Here is a 16312-nt window from a genome sequence, read left to right on the forward strand (position 1 = left end):
AAACAAAATTATTAAATACACTTTTAACCACTGGAATGCTATGCAGGCTTTGAAGAGCGTGAACGTGGTGTGTAAGTACAAACTTGGAAAGACGGCTGAATTTACAGCGAGGACACAACAGGAGCTGCAGATGAGGGAACGTGGTAGGATTTATGTTAAAATACACATGCACGTGCACACCCGTGTATATCTGCCTGGGAAGCAACTGGAGGGATATGCATCAGAAAATTGAGAATTGTGGTTTCCTCTAGGGTGAATAGGTTGGGGGAAGGGGCAGGAATGGTTTTGTTTTTGAACTTTATACCCTTGTGTATTGATTGACTGATTGCGTGTGTATATGTACAAGACACAACAGTTGGGGAGTTTAGATGATAAGCTGAGCATGAAGGATATGAGATGGGGCGCCTGGGTGTTTCAGTCAGTTAAGCGTCCGACTTCGGCTCAGGTCATGATCTTGCCGTTTGTGGGTCCAAGCCCGATGGCGGGCTCTGTGCTGACAGCTCAGCCTGCTTCGGATTCTGGGTCTCCCTCTCTCTCTCAAAAATAAGTATTAAAAAAAATAATAATAATAAGATGGCCATCCAAAATTCCTAACCTGCTCCTAGGCAGTATTACAAGAGATACAGAATCTTGGACAAGGGAGGTAATTATCCATCTTGAGAATTAAAATCTTTTGGCTTCATACTTCTTATGATGAATAAAACTGGACTTGTCCCATAGTGTAAAAATCCTTCAATATCTGGAAGTGGTTTTTGCAGGTGGCCAGAGGGACAGCATGTTCTAAGTGCTAAGCACACTACAGGTGCTCGAAAAGGATGTCCCGTGCTCCCCAAGTCCCAAATAAAGGGTAAGGCGTGTGACGTTCTTCAGCTTCTGGGCAACCTTTCCCCTTGTTAAAGTGCATCCCAAAAACTGAAGTTAACATAGGAACACGAGATGGTGTTAAGAAAAGCCATTTACAAGTCTGAACTCTTAAAAAAAAAAATCATTTTATTGATCCTTTACCATACAAAATTTATTCAAATTACACCCATTTGAAGTGGTAAGATCACAGCTAGAGAACAGGTTTACCCTGTAACAAATCTATTTACAAAATCCATCATAAAAGCTTTTTTTTTTTTACATTATATTACATATTTTCTTTTTTAAACTAGCATACAACACGAAGCTAAACCGATTAGTAGTTTGCCTACTCCCAATTGTGGGAGAGATACTTCCTTTCGACAAAATCACGTACCCCGTAGGAAAAGAAATTCCCACAATCGGACTTGCCATACCACTGCAAAGCCATCTTCCTTCAGACCCTTCCTCTCACACACAGGCTGTCATGCACTCCTCGAGTTCTTACTCTCTTTTTCCTGAAAGATAAAGCTTTAAATACTGCAGTTTTATTTACAGATCTACACCGAAAACAACGAAAACGGAAACAGAAACCACGACGAAAAACGAAAACGCAGTATGACACTCTTAAAAAATTACAAACCAGCTAGAAAATACTCTGGCAGTGTTTACAAATTAATTGCTATTTTTTTTTTGTACAAAATTGCTAGATAATGAAAATGTGAGTAGACTACATATCAACTTAAATAAAACGACCGCTATGCACAGATCTGTACATATGAACACACACCTAACACTGTTTGACAGCTCATGTGTTGCCCTTTATACACTTTATTTTGTAAGGCTCACGCAGTCATAATTTGCACACTTGTAACTTTCAGCCATTTCATGTGTGAGCGTTAATAGCAGCAACTCAATGGTACCAGAAAACCTGCAGACTCAGTACTTAAAGTAACACAAATACCGTAGTACTAACCCGCTGGGTACGCCAGATACTACGTCAGAAAGAAAAGGACTAATGCAAATGGAACACAGCACGGACATCTAATTAAGGTACACCAGTTAAGCCCACTAACTGGGGGGAAAAAAAAATCTTACGCGTGAAGGAACTCTTTAAGACTTATTAGTATTCCTTTCTCTTTTAAAAACAATAAATACGGCATCATTACATCACGCAAAGGCTTCGCGAGAAAGTCAACAGAACACACAGCAACCTAGCCAGGTGAGCTCAGTCTTTAGACTTTGGAAAAAAATCAGCTTTGTGCAGCTGGCAAAGAGAATGAGACAAAGCTGGGAGCAGAGGCAGCTAACCAGATGAGATAAATATGGGAAATGGGGGAAAGCTTGGCATAAACGGTTTCCCATACAGGAAAACACCCCACAGTGCATTTCCAGTAGGCACTTGACACAAAGCTCCCCCTCCCTCCCCCACCCCAAGGCTTCATCACGGACCACACCGCTATTTGTACCAAATCCAGTGTGTGTGAGGGAGGAGGCTGGGGACGGAGGCCGAGGAAGAAAAAACGAGGATAATCTGCACCTTTGTTTGCCTTCCCAAACATACACCCACGCATACCCACACAAAGAGTTTAAAGTGCTGGTGTCATTTGTTTTGACCCCACCACCACTTTGCATATTGTGGAAATCTACCTAGAGTAAACTGGCTGGGGCTTTCGTGGTTTTTTGTTTTGTTTTGTTTTGTCTTGTTTTGTGTTTTTCCCAAGGGATGGTCTCGAGTCACTTCAACATAGGAATCGAGTGCTACTGCGTCAGGCACAGAGCATTTCAATTTAACCGTTTGTTTCATCTTGAGGGTTTTGTTTTCTGTTTGTTTCTTATGTGACTCCCTCATTCCTGCAGTCTTCAGTATCCAAGGAATGGATCTGAGGTACCAGGCCACCTGCCCCGGGGGGGGGGGGGGGTGGGGAGGGGGGGGGAGAAGGCTCGCTCCCGGGGCCCACGGGAAAGCCATTCTTGGACGTACCTGGGAGGATGTGCGGCTGACACGAAGCCTCCAGCAACTGGGGGACACCATCCCTGGAGAGTAAAGCGGGAGGCGCCCCGGCATTCTATCGCTTCTTTTCCCACCTCCCGGCTTCCCTTGGTTCAACTTTACTCCTTCATGGAGGAAGGGGACCGGGCTCTGGCCAGGACGACTGCAGCCCCCCTGGGCATTGGGGGGGGGGGGTGCCCCGGTCTCGCCAGCGTTAAGTGAATGCCCACAGAATGCCACTCACACGGCGGGGATGTCTTTGTCCCCGGAGGCCTCTCCATCTGACCCCATCCTGAGAAGTGGTCTCCCTGAGTGCAGTGTAAGAGAGCCCTTGCCCCACTCTCGGGGCCCGGGGAGGGGGGAAGGAGGGAAGCCCGAGGACGGAGGGATCCACACCTGCGGCTCCCTGGGACTTGCTCTGTCATCTGACCTGGTTCTCCTCTCGCATGGGCCACCGGTGTCCGAGAGCCCCAGGACCCCCTCGCTCCCAGGAAGGGAAGCGAGAAGGGGTTGGTGCTTCTTGCCAAAGCTGTTACACCTGCAGTCCCACGCGTCTAGATGCTCTGATCAGTAGAGGTTCTCTACCTCTGCTTAAATCATTCCAATGAGCAAAAAACCGTTTCAAAGTAAACAATTAAATTGAAATGGTGATGGGTGCCACAGGAATGCTTCAATGGCGGCTAAAAAAAAAAAATTCTTTTTTAAAAGCCTAAAACAATCCACAAAGAACTTCTAAGTGAGCATTTGCTACAAATCAACTTTAAACTGACAAATACGTTGGGGGCGGGGGACTGGGAGTGGTTAACGGAGTCAGGAAAATCCACAACAGCTTCGAGTGGCAGAACGCTATGGTTCCTCTGTATTTGCAACAGATAGTAGAAAACAGAGTTCTTCATCCGAAAGGCTGTGCGGGTTCTCTCGACCTCCTGGCGGGACACGCGGTCCATAGCTTACACTGAATTATGACAGTAATTTAAATATTCCTAAGAAGAGCTGAAGAAATCCATTTCATACTTTTTGCATGACTTCAAGTTTACAGTTCCTGCCGTTCCGTTCCATATTAGCAGACCCCAAAGACATGCATTCTGCGGAGAAGGCACGGCTTGAAATGCTATTAAGGAAGATTGCTGTTTTCGAGTGGGCCAGGTGGCCAGACCCCATTCGACAGCCCATCCATCAGGGACAGCAAGCCAATCCGGGAAGGGGGTGGGGGAAGAAAAATACGGGTGAGAGACACCTGATTGCACATTTTCTCACTTGCTGACGCATCCAGGAGATTTTGGAGCCTGGGGCAAAGCAGGGCTTTCCCAAGGGCGCCTGCGACTGTGCGTTTAGACAAATAAACGAAAAAAAAAAATTTTTTTTTAAAATTCATTAAAATGTCAGCTTTGTTCTGAAGTTTGTAGTTTACTTCATGATACTATCTCGGAGGAAGAAGGCAGGAAGGGACAACACTGCATGACAGATGTTCTGGTTCCATAATAAAAAAATATTGGTTTATGAGGGGAGTTCACACAATGCATAATCAACTACACATAAAATCTTCCACCAGTGGGAGCTTTTCCAAATCGTAAGCATCGAAGAGATCGCTGATGCCTTCTTCCTCCCCAAGGCTTAGGAGATAGTCTTCTTGGAGCAGGGGGGGCAGTAAGTTCACAAATGGTCCTTCCAGGTTGGAAGGAATTTGGTCCTCAGTCTGCTGTAAGAGGTTGGCTGGGGAGGCCAAAGGAGAAAGGTTCGCCATAGAAATTGAACAATCGCTATGTCCTGAGTTGGTTGAAGCCAAGTCTGAAAGGGGGAAAAAGAAATGGGGGAAACAGAAAAATAAATTAGGAGCAAATCGAATCGACTTTTTAGAAGAATATGCACGTCACTGTTATAAGAGCACGCGCCCTCTGCTAAGGTTGATCAGAACGACACTGCGGTCCAGACCATCTCGTGCTAACTGTTCACAGCGACAGGCTGCCTTTCTCTGTTCTGGTCTAACTCATTCATCTTTTGAAACGTCCACTGTTAGCAAACGAGACTACAAGTCATTTCAAAGATTACAGGCTAACAAGTTCCAACACTTTGTTCTGCTATCAGTTAGTCACTATTTATTTATTGAGAGGGAGAGATCTTGAGTGGGTGAGAGGGGCAGAGGGAGAGAGACAGAACCTTAAGCAGACTCCACACGCATCACAGCATGAAGCCCGATGCAGGGCTTGATCCCACGACCCTGGGACCATGACCTGAACCAAAATCAAGAGTCATCGGATGCTCAACGGACTCAGCCACCCAGGTGCCCCCAGTTAGTCACTATTTAAAGGAAAAACAAAACAAAATATCAATAGTGAAACACTGGCTTCCTGGTAGGGCTCACTGATTTTAACTTAGCCTTTTTCAACTAACTTTTTAAAGATACCTCTAAAAACACATGTAATAAGACATATCCTCTTTGAATTTCTTTTCTGAAAAAAAAGGGGGGGGGGTCTTTCGTTTTACCCTCTGAGGTGCTGTGTTTTTTGTTTTTTGCTCAGTATTAGATCAGAACCTATTCACGTAAATCACTCCTATTCTTGCTGCTATACTGGGAAACGGTAGGAAGAAAAATTAAATACACGTCCCCCAGTCTGTGAAAAGAGGGGAGAACTTAGACTCCCCCCGGGGTTATTCCTCCCATGTCTTGTCCCCATCACACTGGGGTCGGGGAGGGAGGGTGGAAATTCAGTTACAACTTCTGTCGACAAAAGGCTTTTCTCTCCAAACTTGTTGCCTTTCAGTGTCGCTGATGATTCACCCCAACAGCTCACAGCTTCACTCCGCACTTGAGTTGGTTTTCTAAAACACTAAGCAAATGGTTTCTGATTGCAAAAGCCTGAGGGACTCCATTCGAGGGTGGAGGAGTCATTTGCTCAAGATCATTATTTTATTCTGTAACCAGTCCCAATGCCTTAAAAAAAATTACCTTAATAACGTTTAATAACAAAAGTTTTCATTTCTTGCCTAGACGTGTGGTTCTGACACAGGGTCCTTCCAATCACCTTCATTTTTAACATAGTTTCCAAATGAAAAAGCTGGATTTTTACCTTTGGAAGGGGGTTTCGGGATATTCCCATTGTGGTCTTGGTTGTTTGTTTTCATTGGACTGTGTGTTTCTGTCTCTTCTGGACACAAATATACCTCAATGGGCCCTTGGGTACTTGCCAAATGTATTTGTAGGCTCTATAAACAGAAGAAGTGAGAAAAGTCCAAACTGAAAAATGAAAGCTACAGTAATTAGCATCTAAAAATGGAAAGTAAGGGTAATTTTCATTCTTTATTTTGCTTCTTCACTGGTAGCCCACTCCGATCAAAAGCAGGGGCCAGCAAACTGCAGCCCGAAGGCCAAATCCAGCCCATCAACTGGCTTTGTAAATAAAGTTTTATTGGCATAGAATCATGCCATTCCCATGGTTTATGGATTGCCTCTGGCTTTTTTTTTTTTTTCCCTCATACTATCATAATGGCAGAGTCGTGCAGTTGAGTTGTCCCAACAGAGACTTATGGCTCACAAGTCCAAAAATATTTACTGCCTGATCCTTTACCTTTTTTTTTTTTTTTTTTAACGTTTACTCACTTTTGAGAAACAGAGACAGAGCACGAGTGCGGAAGGGGCGGGGGTGGGGGTACACAGGCTCTAGCCTCTGAGCTGTCAGCACAAAGCCCAACGTGGGGCTCGAACTCACGAACTGTGAGATCATGACCTGAGCTGAAGTCGGACGCCCTATTGCCTGATCCTTTAAAGAAAAAGTTTGCTGACCCCTGCCCTAGAGGAGGTGAACTGTGTTCTTTAAATATATTGCTTCTATGCAAACTATTAAAAGGTCTTTTAAATATTCCATAGACAGTATTTCCATGTTGTTTTTCCTATATGGCAGGGCTTTTTCTTTTTTTTAACGTTTATTTATTTTTGAGACAGAGAGAGACAGAGCATGAACGGGGCAGGGTCAGAGAGAGGGAGACACAGAATCTGAAACAGGCTCCAGGCTCTGAGCTGTCAGCACAGAGCCTGACGCGGGGCTCGAACTCACAGACCTCGAGATCATGACCTGAGCTGAAGTCGGACGCTTAACCGACTGAGACACCCAGATGCCCCTGGCAGGGCTTTTTCATGTGAACTTTAATAACCACTGGATGAATAGCATTCTTATGTGATAGGAGCAGAGTTTAATAAGAGAATACGGCACACTAACATCTAAAATTCTTCTTCATCTGGGTCACAGAGCTATTAATATCATTTAAGGTGAGAACTGTACCCTAGATGGGAGCTTGCAAATTTCATTCTCTTATTTTCTATGCATTTCCTTTTTGCTACATTTCTTTATCTTATAGTTACAGTCCCGGCCTATATTAGTGAAGATTATCTGAAACTAATCAGAAAAACATGCTCCCTACTTTCTTCTAATATTCTAGTCTATCAATTCAGCCACAGCCTTATGTGGTTTCTTAAAAGTAAACATGTTATAAAAGATAAATTCTGAAAATGTGCTAAGATATGTTGGGGGGGTTACTTTTTTTTTTTTTTAATTGGGGAGATACATTAAAGCATTAATGCCTCTACTCCTGGTGGGTCCAGGGCAATCAACATAAAATTCCCCAACAGTTCAAATCAGTCAGAACCACCAGATAATAGAGAAACAGAAAGTACAAGAGGGACAGGGAGCCATACACCAAGTTCAATGCTGCTATGTTAAATTTGATTTCTGGGGGACTCCATGCATAATGAACTGTTGAAATGTTTTTTAAAGTTCGGGTTAAGTAAAATAGATGGGAAAGAAGTATCCAGTTTTTCAGAGGATACACCCTTTGTCCACGACTCCACGATTCCTTAACTTCAAGCATTCCAGAAAGATCTCTGCAGATGAACAAAGATGTTATCTCCTTACCTCTATTGGGTCAGGCACTTCAAGTCTTGTTTCTGGAGGGGCTTTGACAACTATAACAGTTTGGTCTTTAAGGCCACTAATTTTTCGAATATCTTGATATGTAACGTAAGCTAACGTAGGGAGTGTTAAGGAAATCTTCCAGTGAACTGCCTCAGATGTAACCATTTAGAAGACAAAAGAACAGATGCAAGGAAAAATTTTATAAAGTATTTTATGACTTGGAAGAATATATCAGCATCTCCGTCTAGATCTTTAAATATATGGGATCTCCCGTGAATCTTCTGGTTGATATTCTACACAAGACAAATACAGTTTTTTCCTGCCCATTTCTAAAAAGCCCATGGCTACTTAAAATATTAAATACAGAAACGGAATACTTAAACCACCCAAAGAAAACCAAAACCCAATTTGTTCAGGGATTTCCTAGCCAGGTTCCTCTGGAGCACAGACATTCCATACGCTTCAGTGAAAAGTGTTCTGTCACTCAAACTGAGTGATGGCAGTTCCCAATTTACAGGGGGGGAAAAAAAAGTAAGTTCTAATACCCATATATTTTCTGAAACTCCGGTAACTCCTATCTGCTGCTTGACTATTAGCAAATGTCAGCAGCCACCCAAATGAATGAGTGAGTAGCAAACAGATCTTTTGGCGGAAGAATTCAGAAGACTGCTCAGGCAGACAGCCCGTATTCTTTTTTTTTTTTTTTTTAATTTTTTTTTTTTTTTTTTCAACGTTTATTTATTTTTGGGACAGAGAGAGACAGAGCATGAACGGGGGAGGGGCAGAGAGAGAGGGAGACACAGAATCGAAACAGGCTCCAGGCTCTGAGCCATCCGCCCAGAGCCCGACGCGGGGCTCGAACTCACGTACCGCGAGATCGTGACCTGGCTGAAGTCGGACGCTTAACCGACTGCGCCACCCAGGCGCCCCGACAGCCCGTATTCTTAAGGGCACCCGGGCTGTGGGTGATTATACACTGCCCATTGATAAGACTGTCATTATTCCTCTGTTACAAAAATCATCCTTTGTAGGATATTATTAACTGTCAATATTTCAGTGTTCACAAGGAGGAGAAAAGCAGCTTCCCAAGGCTCTGCTACTGAACAAACTTGAGAAACACTGCCGTTAGAAGACAGAGTCAACAGTATTTCAGTACCCTTGCTAATGACTTCTACTCACTGAACAATTCTTTTGAGTGCCCTGGCAGGCAAACCTGAGAGGATATCATGAAAGAATATGGTACTTACTACATGATAAAAGTATTCACGCGAGTTGCCTAGAGAGACACGTTCTTACTCGGCAGTAAAAGAACTCACGTAGCTCTCTTCTATAAGGCACACGGAGTGACATAATTAATGTACAATGTCTTCTAGCCTGTTGCATTTTTTATGTTAGCCCACAAAAAATGCCTAGGATAAAACAGCAAATCACAACTCAATGAAGGCCTTTCTGCAGGTAATGTAATACAGCACATAGAGTCAATGATCTGACATGTTTAATACAGAAATAGGGTTTAGAGAGCCAGGAGGAAATGCCTCTTAGAACAGTGGACTTTTATTAGAAATTGAAGGAAGCTAAGGAACGTACTGTGCAGAGTAAAGCACATTCACTTCATATCTGTATATCGTTTTAGGGGCATCTTCATAGACTATCTTCTTTAAGTCTGAACGGTTCAGACAACGGCTAATTCGGTGCTGAGCTTGATGGGACAAGCTCACGTGGGAGTCCAGGTCTTAGGTCCCCATTTATTTCATCAAGGAAGCAAACTGACTGTTGTGAATTTTTACCGACAACGCTGGGGGAACTGACAGCCAGGTACCTATTCCACAGCCCACTGTCAAAAAAAGCTGTGTGACAAGAACTTATTAAAAACTCATCTACAATTACTCAACATGCTGCAGGAAGGAAAGTTTCAACACATTTGTGAACAAGCTGTACCACATTCGGAACTGAGTGGCGAATTGAAATAAATTGTGCAAACGCATTTTCTAATCTTACAAATTTAAAAGTACTTCCGCTGTGGCTCCCTCCTGAATTTGCTTTTTTGGGTTAGCAGCTCCCCGCAAGGAAGCTTTCAGTTTCCGGAACAATGGCCCCAGAGAAAGCTAATGTAGGGGACCATACCGTAAGCTACACATTGCAGAGAGCTGTCAATCACGGACAACCACCCGTCTCTTCCTCCACGGGGCTCCCGACTAAACAATGAAGGAAGCAGCCCCACTAGAGTTATTCTGCGTTCTTTCCTGATAAACCCACTCTGGCCACCACCGGGGGTTCAAATCATCACACCTCTTCTCCATGTCACTAATCATCAGCTGACAACATGAATCTTTCGGTCAACAGAAAGCGAACAATCACAGTAGCAAAATACTGCCTGAATTGGAAAATATATGTCCCCACACCCTCCAAGGGGGAGCTTATCAGCCATAAAGAGTAATGTGGAATGATCACAAGTGGGGAACGCAGATTAGAGATGGGGTGTCTTAAAACATTGGCTTTGTCTTCTTCTAGAAACTCAGAATATTGCAAAATCTTCTTGTCAACATAATGAAGTAATCTTTCTCCCTTCTTGCTGGAAGGGGGGGATGATGAACAGTAAGTTTTCCCATGATGGCCAACAGATTGTCAGCCAGTTGACAAGAACTGGCTTTAAAAAATTTTACTTCCAGAGACTAATGTCTGTAGATGAATGGATAAATTGAGATGTTGCAGGCCTTGGGGCCAGGGGTGGGGGTGGGGGCGGTGTGGGGCGGGGCGGGGGGTGCTTCTGAAATCTTGGTGCTATGAATCAGCATTAACGCATGGGAGAAGTTATTGTGTGGTTTTTCTCTACTCTCTTTATTCCTTCAGCTGTAGCCCAGACAGATTCAACAAATTCCGATCGCTCCAATATCTGATGAAAAGAAAATAGAATGTGAGAACCCCAACATGACAGCTAACGCCCACCAGAAATCTGGGGAGCCAAAGATGAATCTGCTGGGTGTTGTCATTAATATTAACACCGACACCTTACATGTCTTATAATAGTGCTGCCTTACGCTATGAGTGTGTCCATATGTCCCAACCACACATAAATAACATGCTTAAAAAAACAAAAAAACCCCCAAAACCACAGTCACCACCCAGCTATCAAAATAGATAGGAGAAGATACTGTCCAGTGACTATCTTTCCATAAATACTGAGTTCTAAAACCAACATAAGTGGATTTACACACACACACACACACACACACACACACACACACACATACATGGACTTGGGTGAAACCAGAGTAAAATTCTACCTGTGCCTAACAGTCAGCCTGTCAACTCTCGATGTAATCTAGAAGGCGCTAACCCCCAAGGAACAGGTGACACAAAGGATATCTTTGATTCTCTGAATCCTCGGTTAGCAGTTTGAGGTCCAGGGTGCAGGTTTGGATCAGCTCATCTAATTTCTTCTCCTCCTGGCTGAGCTCGGTCACTTCCTTCGACAGGCCTTGACACTGGGCCAGCATGCCCCCGTCCTCAGACAGACTGCAGCCCCTGGAAACCGAAACACAGACTCATCATGGCTGCTGGGGGGACCAGAGGTGGGGGTGGAAGGGAGGGAAGGGAGAAGTGGTCTTTTGAGTAAATGTCTCCTCTTTTTTTTAAATTTTTTAAAATGTTTATTTAGTTTTGAGAGAGAGTGAGAGAGAGAGAGAGGAGCAGAGGCAGGGAGACACGGAATCCGAACCAGGCTCCAGCTCTGAGCTGTCAGTGCAGAGCCCAACGCAGGGTTCAAACTCATGATCCGTGAGATCATGACTTGAGCTGAAGCTGGACGCTTAACTGACTGAGCCACCCAGGCGGCCCTAAATGTCTCCTCTTGACACAGAAGGTCACGCTGCTTGTTAGCCAATTGTTAAAATCAGAGCATTTATACACCTATTTTTTTTTTTCTCCACACCGTCCTTCACCTCTCACACCATAGAAACTAAGTGGGGAAAAAAACAACAACAACAAAACACAACAACCCAAAATCCAACACTGCTATTTTCAGGTTTCTTTTCTCCAGAGGAGGCCTGTTTCTTCAGAAGGCTCCAATTCAAAGGGCGAAAAGAGGGCCTCCTCCCTGCCACATGCCTCCTGGGGGGAAAGAGAAAGAGAGGGGGAAGAAGGATGGAGAGACATAGCGAGAAAAATTTGAAAGAAAAGATGAGGAGTGGTTCAAAATTCAACAAAATATCATCCGAAAAGTACAAAAGACCTAGGCAGTTTCTGAGGGCCTTATACCAACCACCGACAAGGAAAAGGAGGTTAAGGGAACGGATCCGTGTGCTCTATGGGAGAACAAAGGCCACTACCCAACAGGCCAAAATGGGTCACCGAGTCGTCACAAAATTCCAAAAAAGTACAAAAAGTTACCCGCTCATCTTATCGTGTCTGAGGTACTATTTTTCCAAAGCTACCCTCTAAGAGGTTGGTTCCTCCCCACAACGCTTTCAAAGTTCCTTCTAAAATAGAGGCTCTCCAGGCGCCCCGTCTAATAATTCACGAGCGGCATGATCATACATGTAATCACACGTGTGGGTGGCAAGTGTTAACATCCCTGCTTTCCAGAAGGAACCGAGGCAACTAAGTCTTGCCTCAGTTTACTCAGAAAGCGAGGTGGCCTGCTGGTCGAGCCACGGCTAAGGACAATGTGGCAATGGTGTATACACACGGATGTGTTAACACAGCGGTCGTTCACTTCCAAACGCCTGTTACAGACGAGCCAACGACACGCGTGAGCAGCCTTTAGATTTGCCACGGGAGCACACACGTGGGCATCGCCACAGCAGATGAACGGCATCTTACTTGACATCTGCAGCCCCCCCCCCCCCCCCCCCCCCCCCACTGAATCCCAGGATCCCCTGGCTTGAGGCTAATCAAGCTTTTCGTCTGAAAGTATCTAAAGAGAAGGGCTCTGTGCAAAGAGGCTCTGAACTTCTGACAAAGGACCTGCCTGAGGGGCGGGGAGAAGGGGACCGCGGAAATGGAGTGAGACCTGGGACCGGGGCCGTGGCTCGTACTCACATCCACTGCACGTTGTTTTTCGACTTCTTCTTAATGAGGTGGATGCCTTCCAGCACGTTGGTGATGTCATAGATCCTTCTCTTTTGCACCTTCAGTACCTCCGCTGCCTTGTTCAAATCCAAGACCCCGTCAGGGGACTGGCTCAGCAGCTGAATGAACTTCTTGGTGAGCAGACCAAGGGATGTGTCATACCGTGTTTTTTCTGAGGGAGATTTTGGAGCTTAAAGAAAAACAAAAGCCGAGCGGGTGGGGGTGGGGGGACAGGGAAGGGGGAGAGGTAAAGAAATGAAGGGTTTCTTTGCAGGTAGGCAAGCCCTCTTTCCCGCTGCAGCCCAAGTATTAGTGTTGAAGCAAAGCTGTTGCCGTCGTGTTTTGGTAAGTTACAGAAAGCTATGAAATTGCTTTATTAGAAAAGGAAGGGGGCGCCCGGGTGGCTCAGTCGGTTGAGCATCCGACTTGGGCTCAGGTCATGATCTCGTGGTTCACAAGTTTGAGCCCCGCATCGGGCTCCAGGCTGACAGCTCAGAGCCCGGAGCCTGCTTCGGATTCTGTGTCTCCCTCTCTCTCTGCCCTTCTCTGTTTTACACTCTGACTCTGTCTCTCTCTCTCAAAAATAAATAAACATTAAAAAACAAAAAAAGAAAAAGAAAAGGAAGGGACAGGACAAGTTCCTGTTTGATTATAAAGCATTTTACTGTGAATTTCTTGGGAGTTTCTACTTTGGCTTCCCCTACTCTCTGGGTCTAGTGAAGAATCCCACACATAGTAGGTGTTCAACAATATCTGTTGAATTAATGAAAAAGCGTGATAGCCTCAGGGGAGCAGCACATGGAGAGCCTAACCTGATGGGGCCAGGCTGAAAAGTCTCCCCAGCGTTTCATGATGGGCTCAGACAGACTCAATTTAACTGGCTTTGCGCGTGTGTGTGTGTGTGTGTGTGTGTGTGTGTGTGTGTGTGTGTGTGACATGATGGGCTCAGACAGACTCAATTTAACTGGCTTTGCGTGTGTGTGTGTGTGTGTGTGTGTGTGTGTGTGTGTGTGTGTGACATGATGGGCTCAGACAGACTCAATTTAACTGGCTTTGCAGACTCCTCTGTGTGTGTGTGTGTGTGTGTGTGTGTGTGTGTGTGTGTGTGTGACTTATTCACCACTTTTTCAAATAATGCTTCAAGTGGATGAAGAATACTGAAACTGCCTTTCAGTGGAATCGCCCCATCCCTCTTGAATGCAATGTCCTTATTCAATATCGTGTTTACTCTCTCACAGGTGCCCAGGTCAAGGCTTTCGCTGAGCGTTACACACCGTTTGTGGACTGCCTCATTCATAAACTCCATGAGAGGAGCGAACAAAATCTAATTTAGCATCTATGTTAAATGCCAAAGACATAAAGGACTGTTTAGCTGTTTTCAACCTACTTTTTTCTCTCTCCCAGAAAAAGCAATCGATGGAAAGGAAAACTAGCTGCAGTGTATTAGTGTCGGTCAATTCTTACACTGTCTTCCGCTGAGTTAGAGAGATTCAGGCTGGTGCAGACATCCCCGACCCTGGCGCGGTTTGTCTAGCCCCAGTTAAGCCTGCTCTCCAAAGTCATGTCTGTTAAGGGAAGTTAAAACTAAATTTGATTATAGAATGGTATAGAATTTAAATTTGTACAGAATACAAAGAACCTGTATTCCAAGTAGAAAAGTGAAACCACACACGTTCAAAGAGGCTCCCCCCCGCCCCCCGGAATCAGTATTCAGGTCCCAAAGTGACTCGAAACCCTTTGCGGGGCATCTGCAGACACTGTATTTAATTTTCTGGATAGGAACAGAGAGGTGAAAAAGGACACAACATGCCAGCGTTATTCACACCTTGGCATCCTCTCGGCCACAAGCTTTGAAAGGTGGGAAGCCCACACCAAGGAGAATACGAGATGAGAGCATCCTTACTTTTTGGACTATCTGGACTTCGAAGTGCAGCTCTTCCTTTGCCCTTAGGGGTTTTTAAGCCATCGGAGAGGTACTGATGACCGCTTTCTCCCAGCTCCAGCCTTCGCTTGGCCTGCAATGTGAAACCACAAGCGTTGGTCACTGGGCACTCACAAGGAGCGGGGCTGTCTGTGACCTGTCCCTGCCAAGGGCTGCGGGCACCTGCCAGCTCTCAGGCCTCTGCTCTGCCGCACTCGGGGCCCTGGCCCGCCCCATAGCCAGGTTCTGGCTCCGGGGGCCGGGCTATCACGTCAACTCTCTTCACCTGCCACGGATTACCCATCAGATGGACGACATAGCCAGTGGTCCTTTAGGATTAGGATCAGGAGCCACCTTGTTCGTTCGTTCGCTTGCTCGCTCATTCATCCATTCATTCATTCAACATACGTGCCAGGCGTGGGGCAAGACACTAAGACGACAGCAGGCATCGCGGAACATAAACTCACTTTTCCCCTGCAAAACTTTGCCGCCGACCTCATCTCTAATCTGGGCAGGACCCCCTTCCTTGTGCTCCCGCAAACACTCTGTTTATTTGTATCCTCCACTTATTGCATAGAAGGGTTATTTTACTTCTCTGTGTCTCATTTCCTTTAAGGCAGGGACCGTTTCCCACTTATCTTTGTATACCTAGTGCTTGGCACAGAGCCTGGGTTTCTGTAGGTGTTCAATCACTCTCTCTCTCTCTATTTATATTCAATGCGAGAGTGATTGAACAGTAACACAACTAGTCACAGACTACAAATGGTCATTCACCGGAATAACAAATACTGCAAATGCCCCTGGTATTACCGTCTCCAATTCTGTCATCACACCTGACGCGTGGAGGTCTTCAAGTTTTTAATTTGATCTAATTTCATTACAAAAACATCCACCTAGTGTCTACGGACTGGGCACTGGGCTTAGGGCACGCAGGGGAAAGCAAGATAGGTTAAGAGTCTCTGCCTCCCTAGCGCGTAGAGTCTGAGAGGAGACAGATCACCGAAGTAAGTAATTATTGTGTGCCAACGTCTGGGTGTGACAGGTGTCCAGACAGGAATGGTACCGACTGGACACCCCACAGGGCCATGTGTCTCTAGGCTCATTTCTGGGGCAGATCCTCCTAATGAGGAGATGCACAAGTTCACAGAACTCCTCACGACATAGAAACAGAAGTAAGAGCTTCCCCGGCTTCTCTGTAGAAAGTGATCAGTTCATCTCGTTCCGGTCGCTACAGTGGCCACAGCCGCGTGTGGCTCATCTGAATCAACATGTGCTCTAGGTGTCAAATGCACACTGGATTCTGAAAACGTGCCACCCCCCAAAAGGGCAAAATCTATCACCAACTGTTTTTATATAGATTACACGCCAAAATGATATTTTGGCTTTCTAAAGTATTATTAAATCAGACAGTATTAAAATGATTATTTCACCTGTTTTGTTTCATATATATTTTTACTATGTGGCTTGCATTTGTGGCACATATTAGCTTTCCTTTTTTAAATTAAATGTTTGTTTTTAACTAATTAAGTAATAAAATAAAAATAATTGAAAAATGCTATTTTTTTAAATTTAACGTTTATT

At 44.9% G+C, this 16312-nt stretch overlaps 1 protein-coding gene across 2 annotated transcripts in view; it reads right to left on the minus strand.

Moving 5' to 3' along the window:
• Nucleotides 1–973: 973 nt before the first annotated feature.
• The window catches only part of E2F3 (E2F transcription factor 3), a 77945-nt gene continuing 62606 nt past the window's right edge, over nt 974–16312 (minus strand). The window contains exons 2-7 of one of the 2 annotated variants that reach the window (XM_047859591.1): nt 14714–14825; nt 12781–12982; nt 11107–11265; nt 7741–7855; nt 5902–6037; nt 974–4621 (exon numbers count right to left, since the gene is read on the minus strand). In XM_047859591.1, coding sequence (XP_047715547.1) covers nt 4359–4621; nt 5902–6037; nt 7741–7855; nt 11107–11265; nt 12781–12982; nt 14714–14825 — 987 coding nt within the window. In that variant the 3' untranslated portion in view covers nt 974–4358. Of the gene's footprint in view, nt 4622–5901; nt 6038–7740; nt 7856–11106; nt 11266–12780; nt 13001–14713; nt 14826–16312 lie in introns of both variants that reach the window. The other variant, XM_047859590.1, reaches the window with a different exon arrangement.

The sequence above is a fragment of the Prionailurus viverrinus genome, chromosome B2 (assembly GCF_022837055.1).
Source record: "Prionailurus viverrinus isolate Anna chromosome B2, UM_Priviv_1.0, whole genome shotgun sequence".
Taxonomy (NCBI): domain Eukaryota; kingdom Metazoa; phylum Chordata; class Mammalia; order Carnivora; family Felidae; genus Prionailurus; species Prionailurus viverrinus.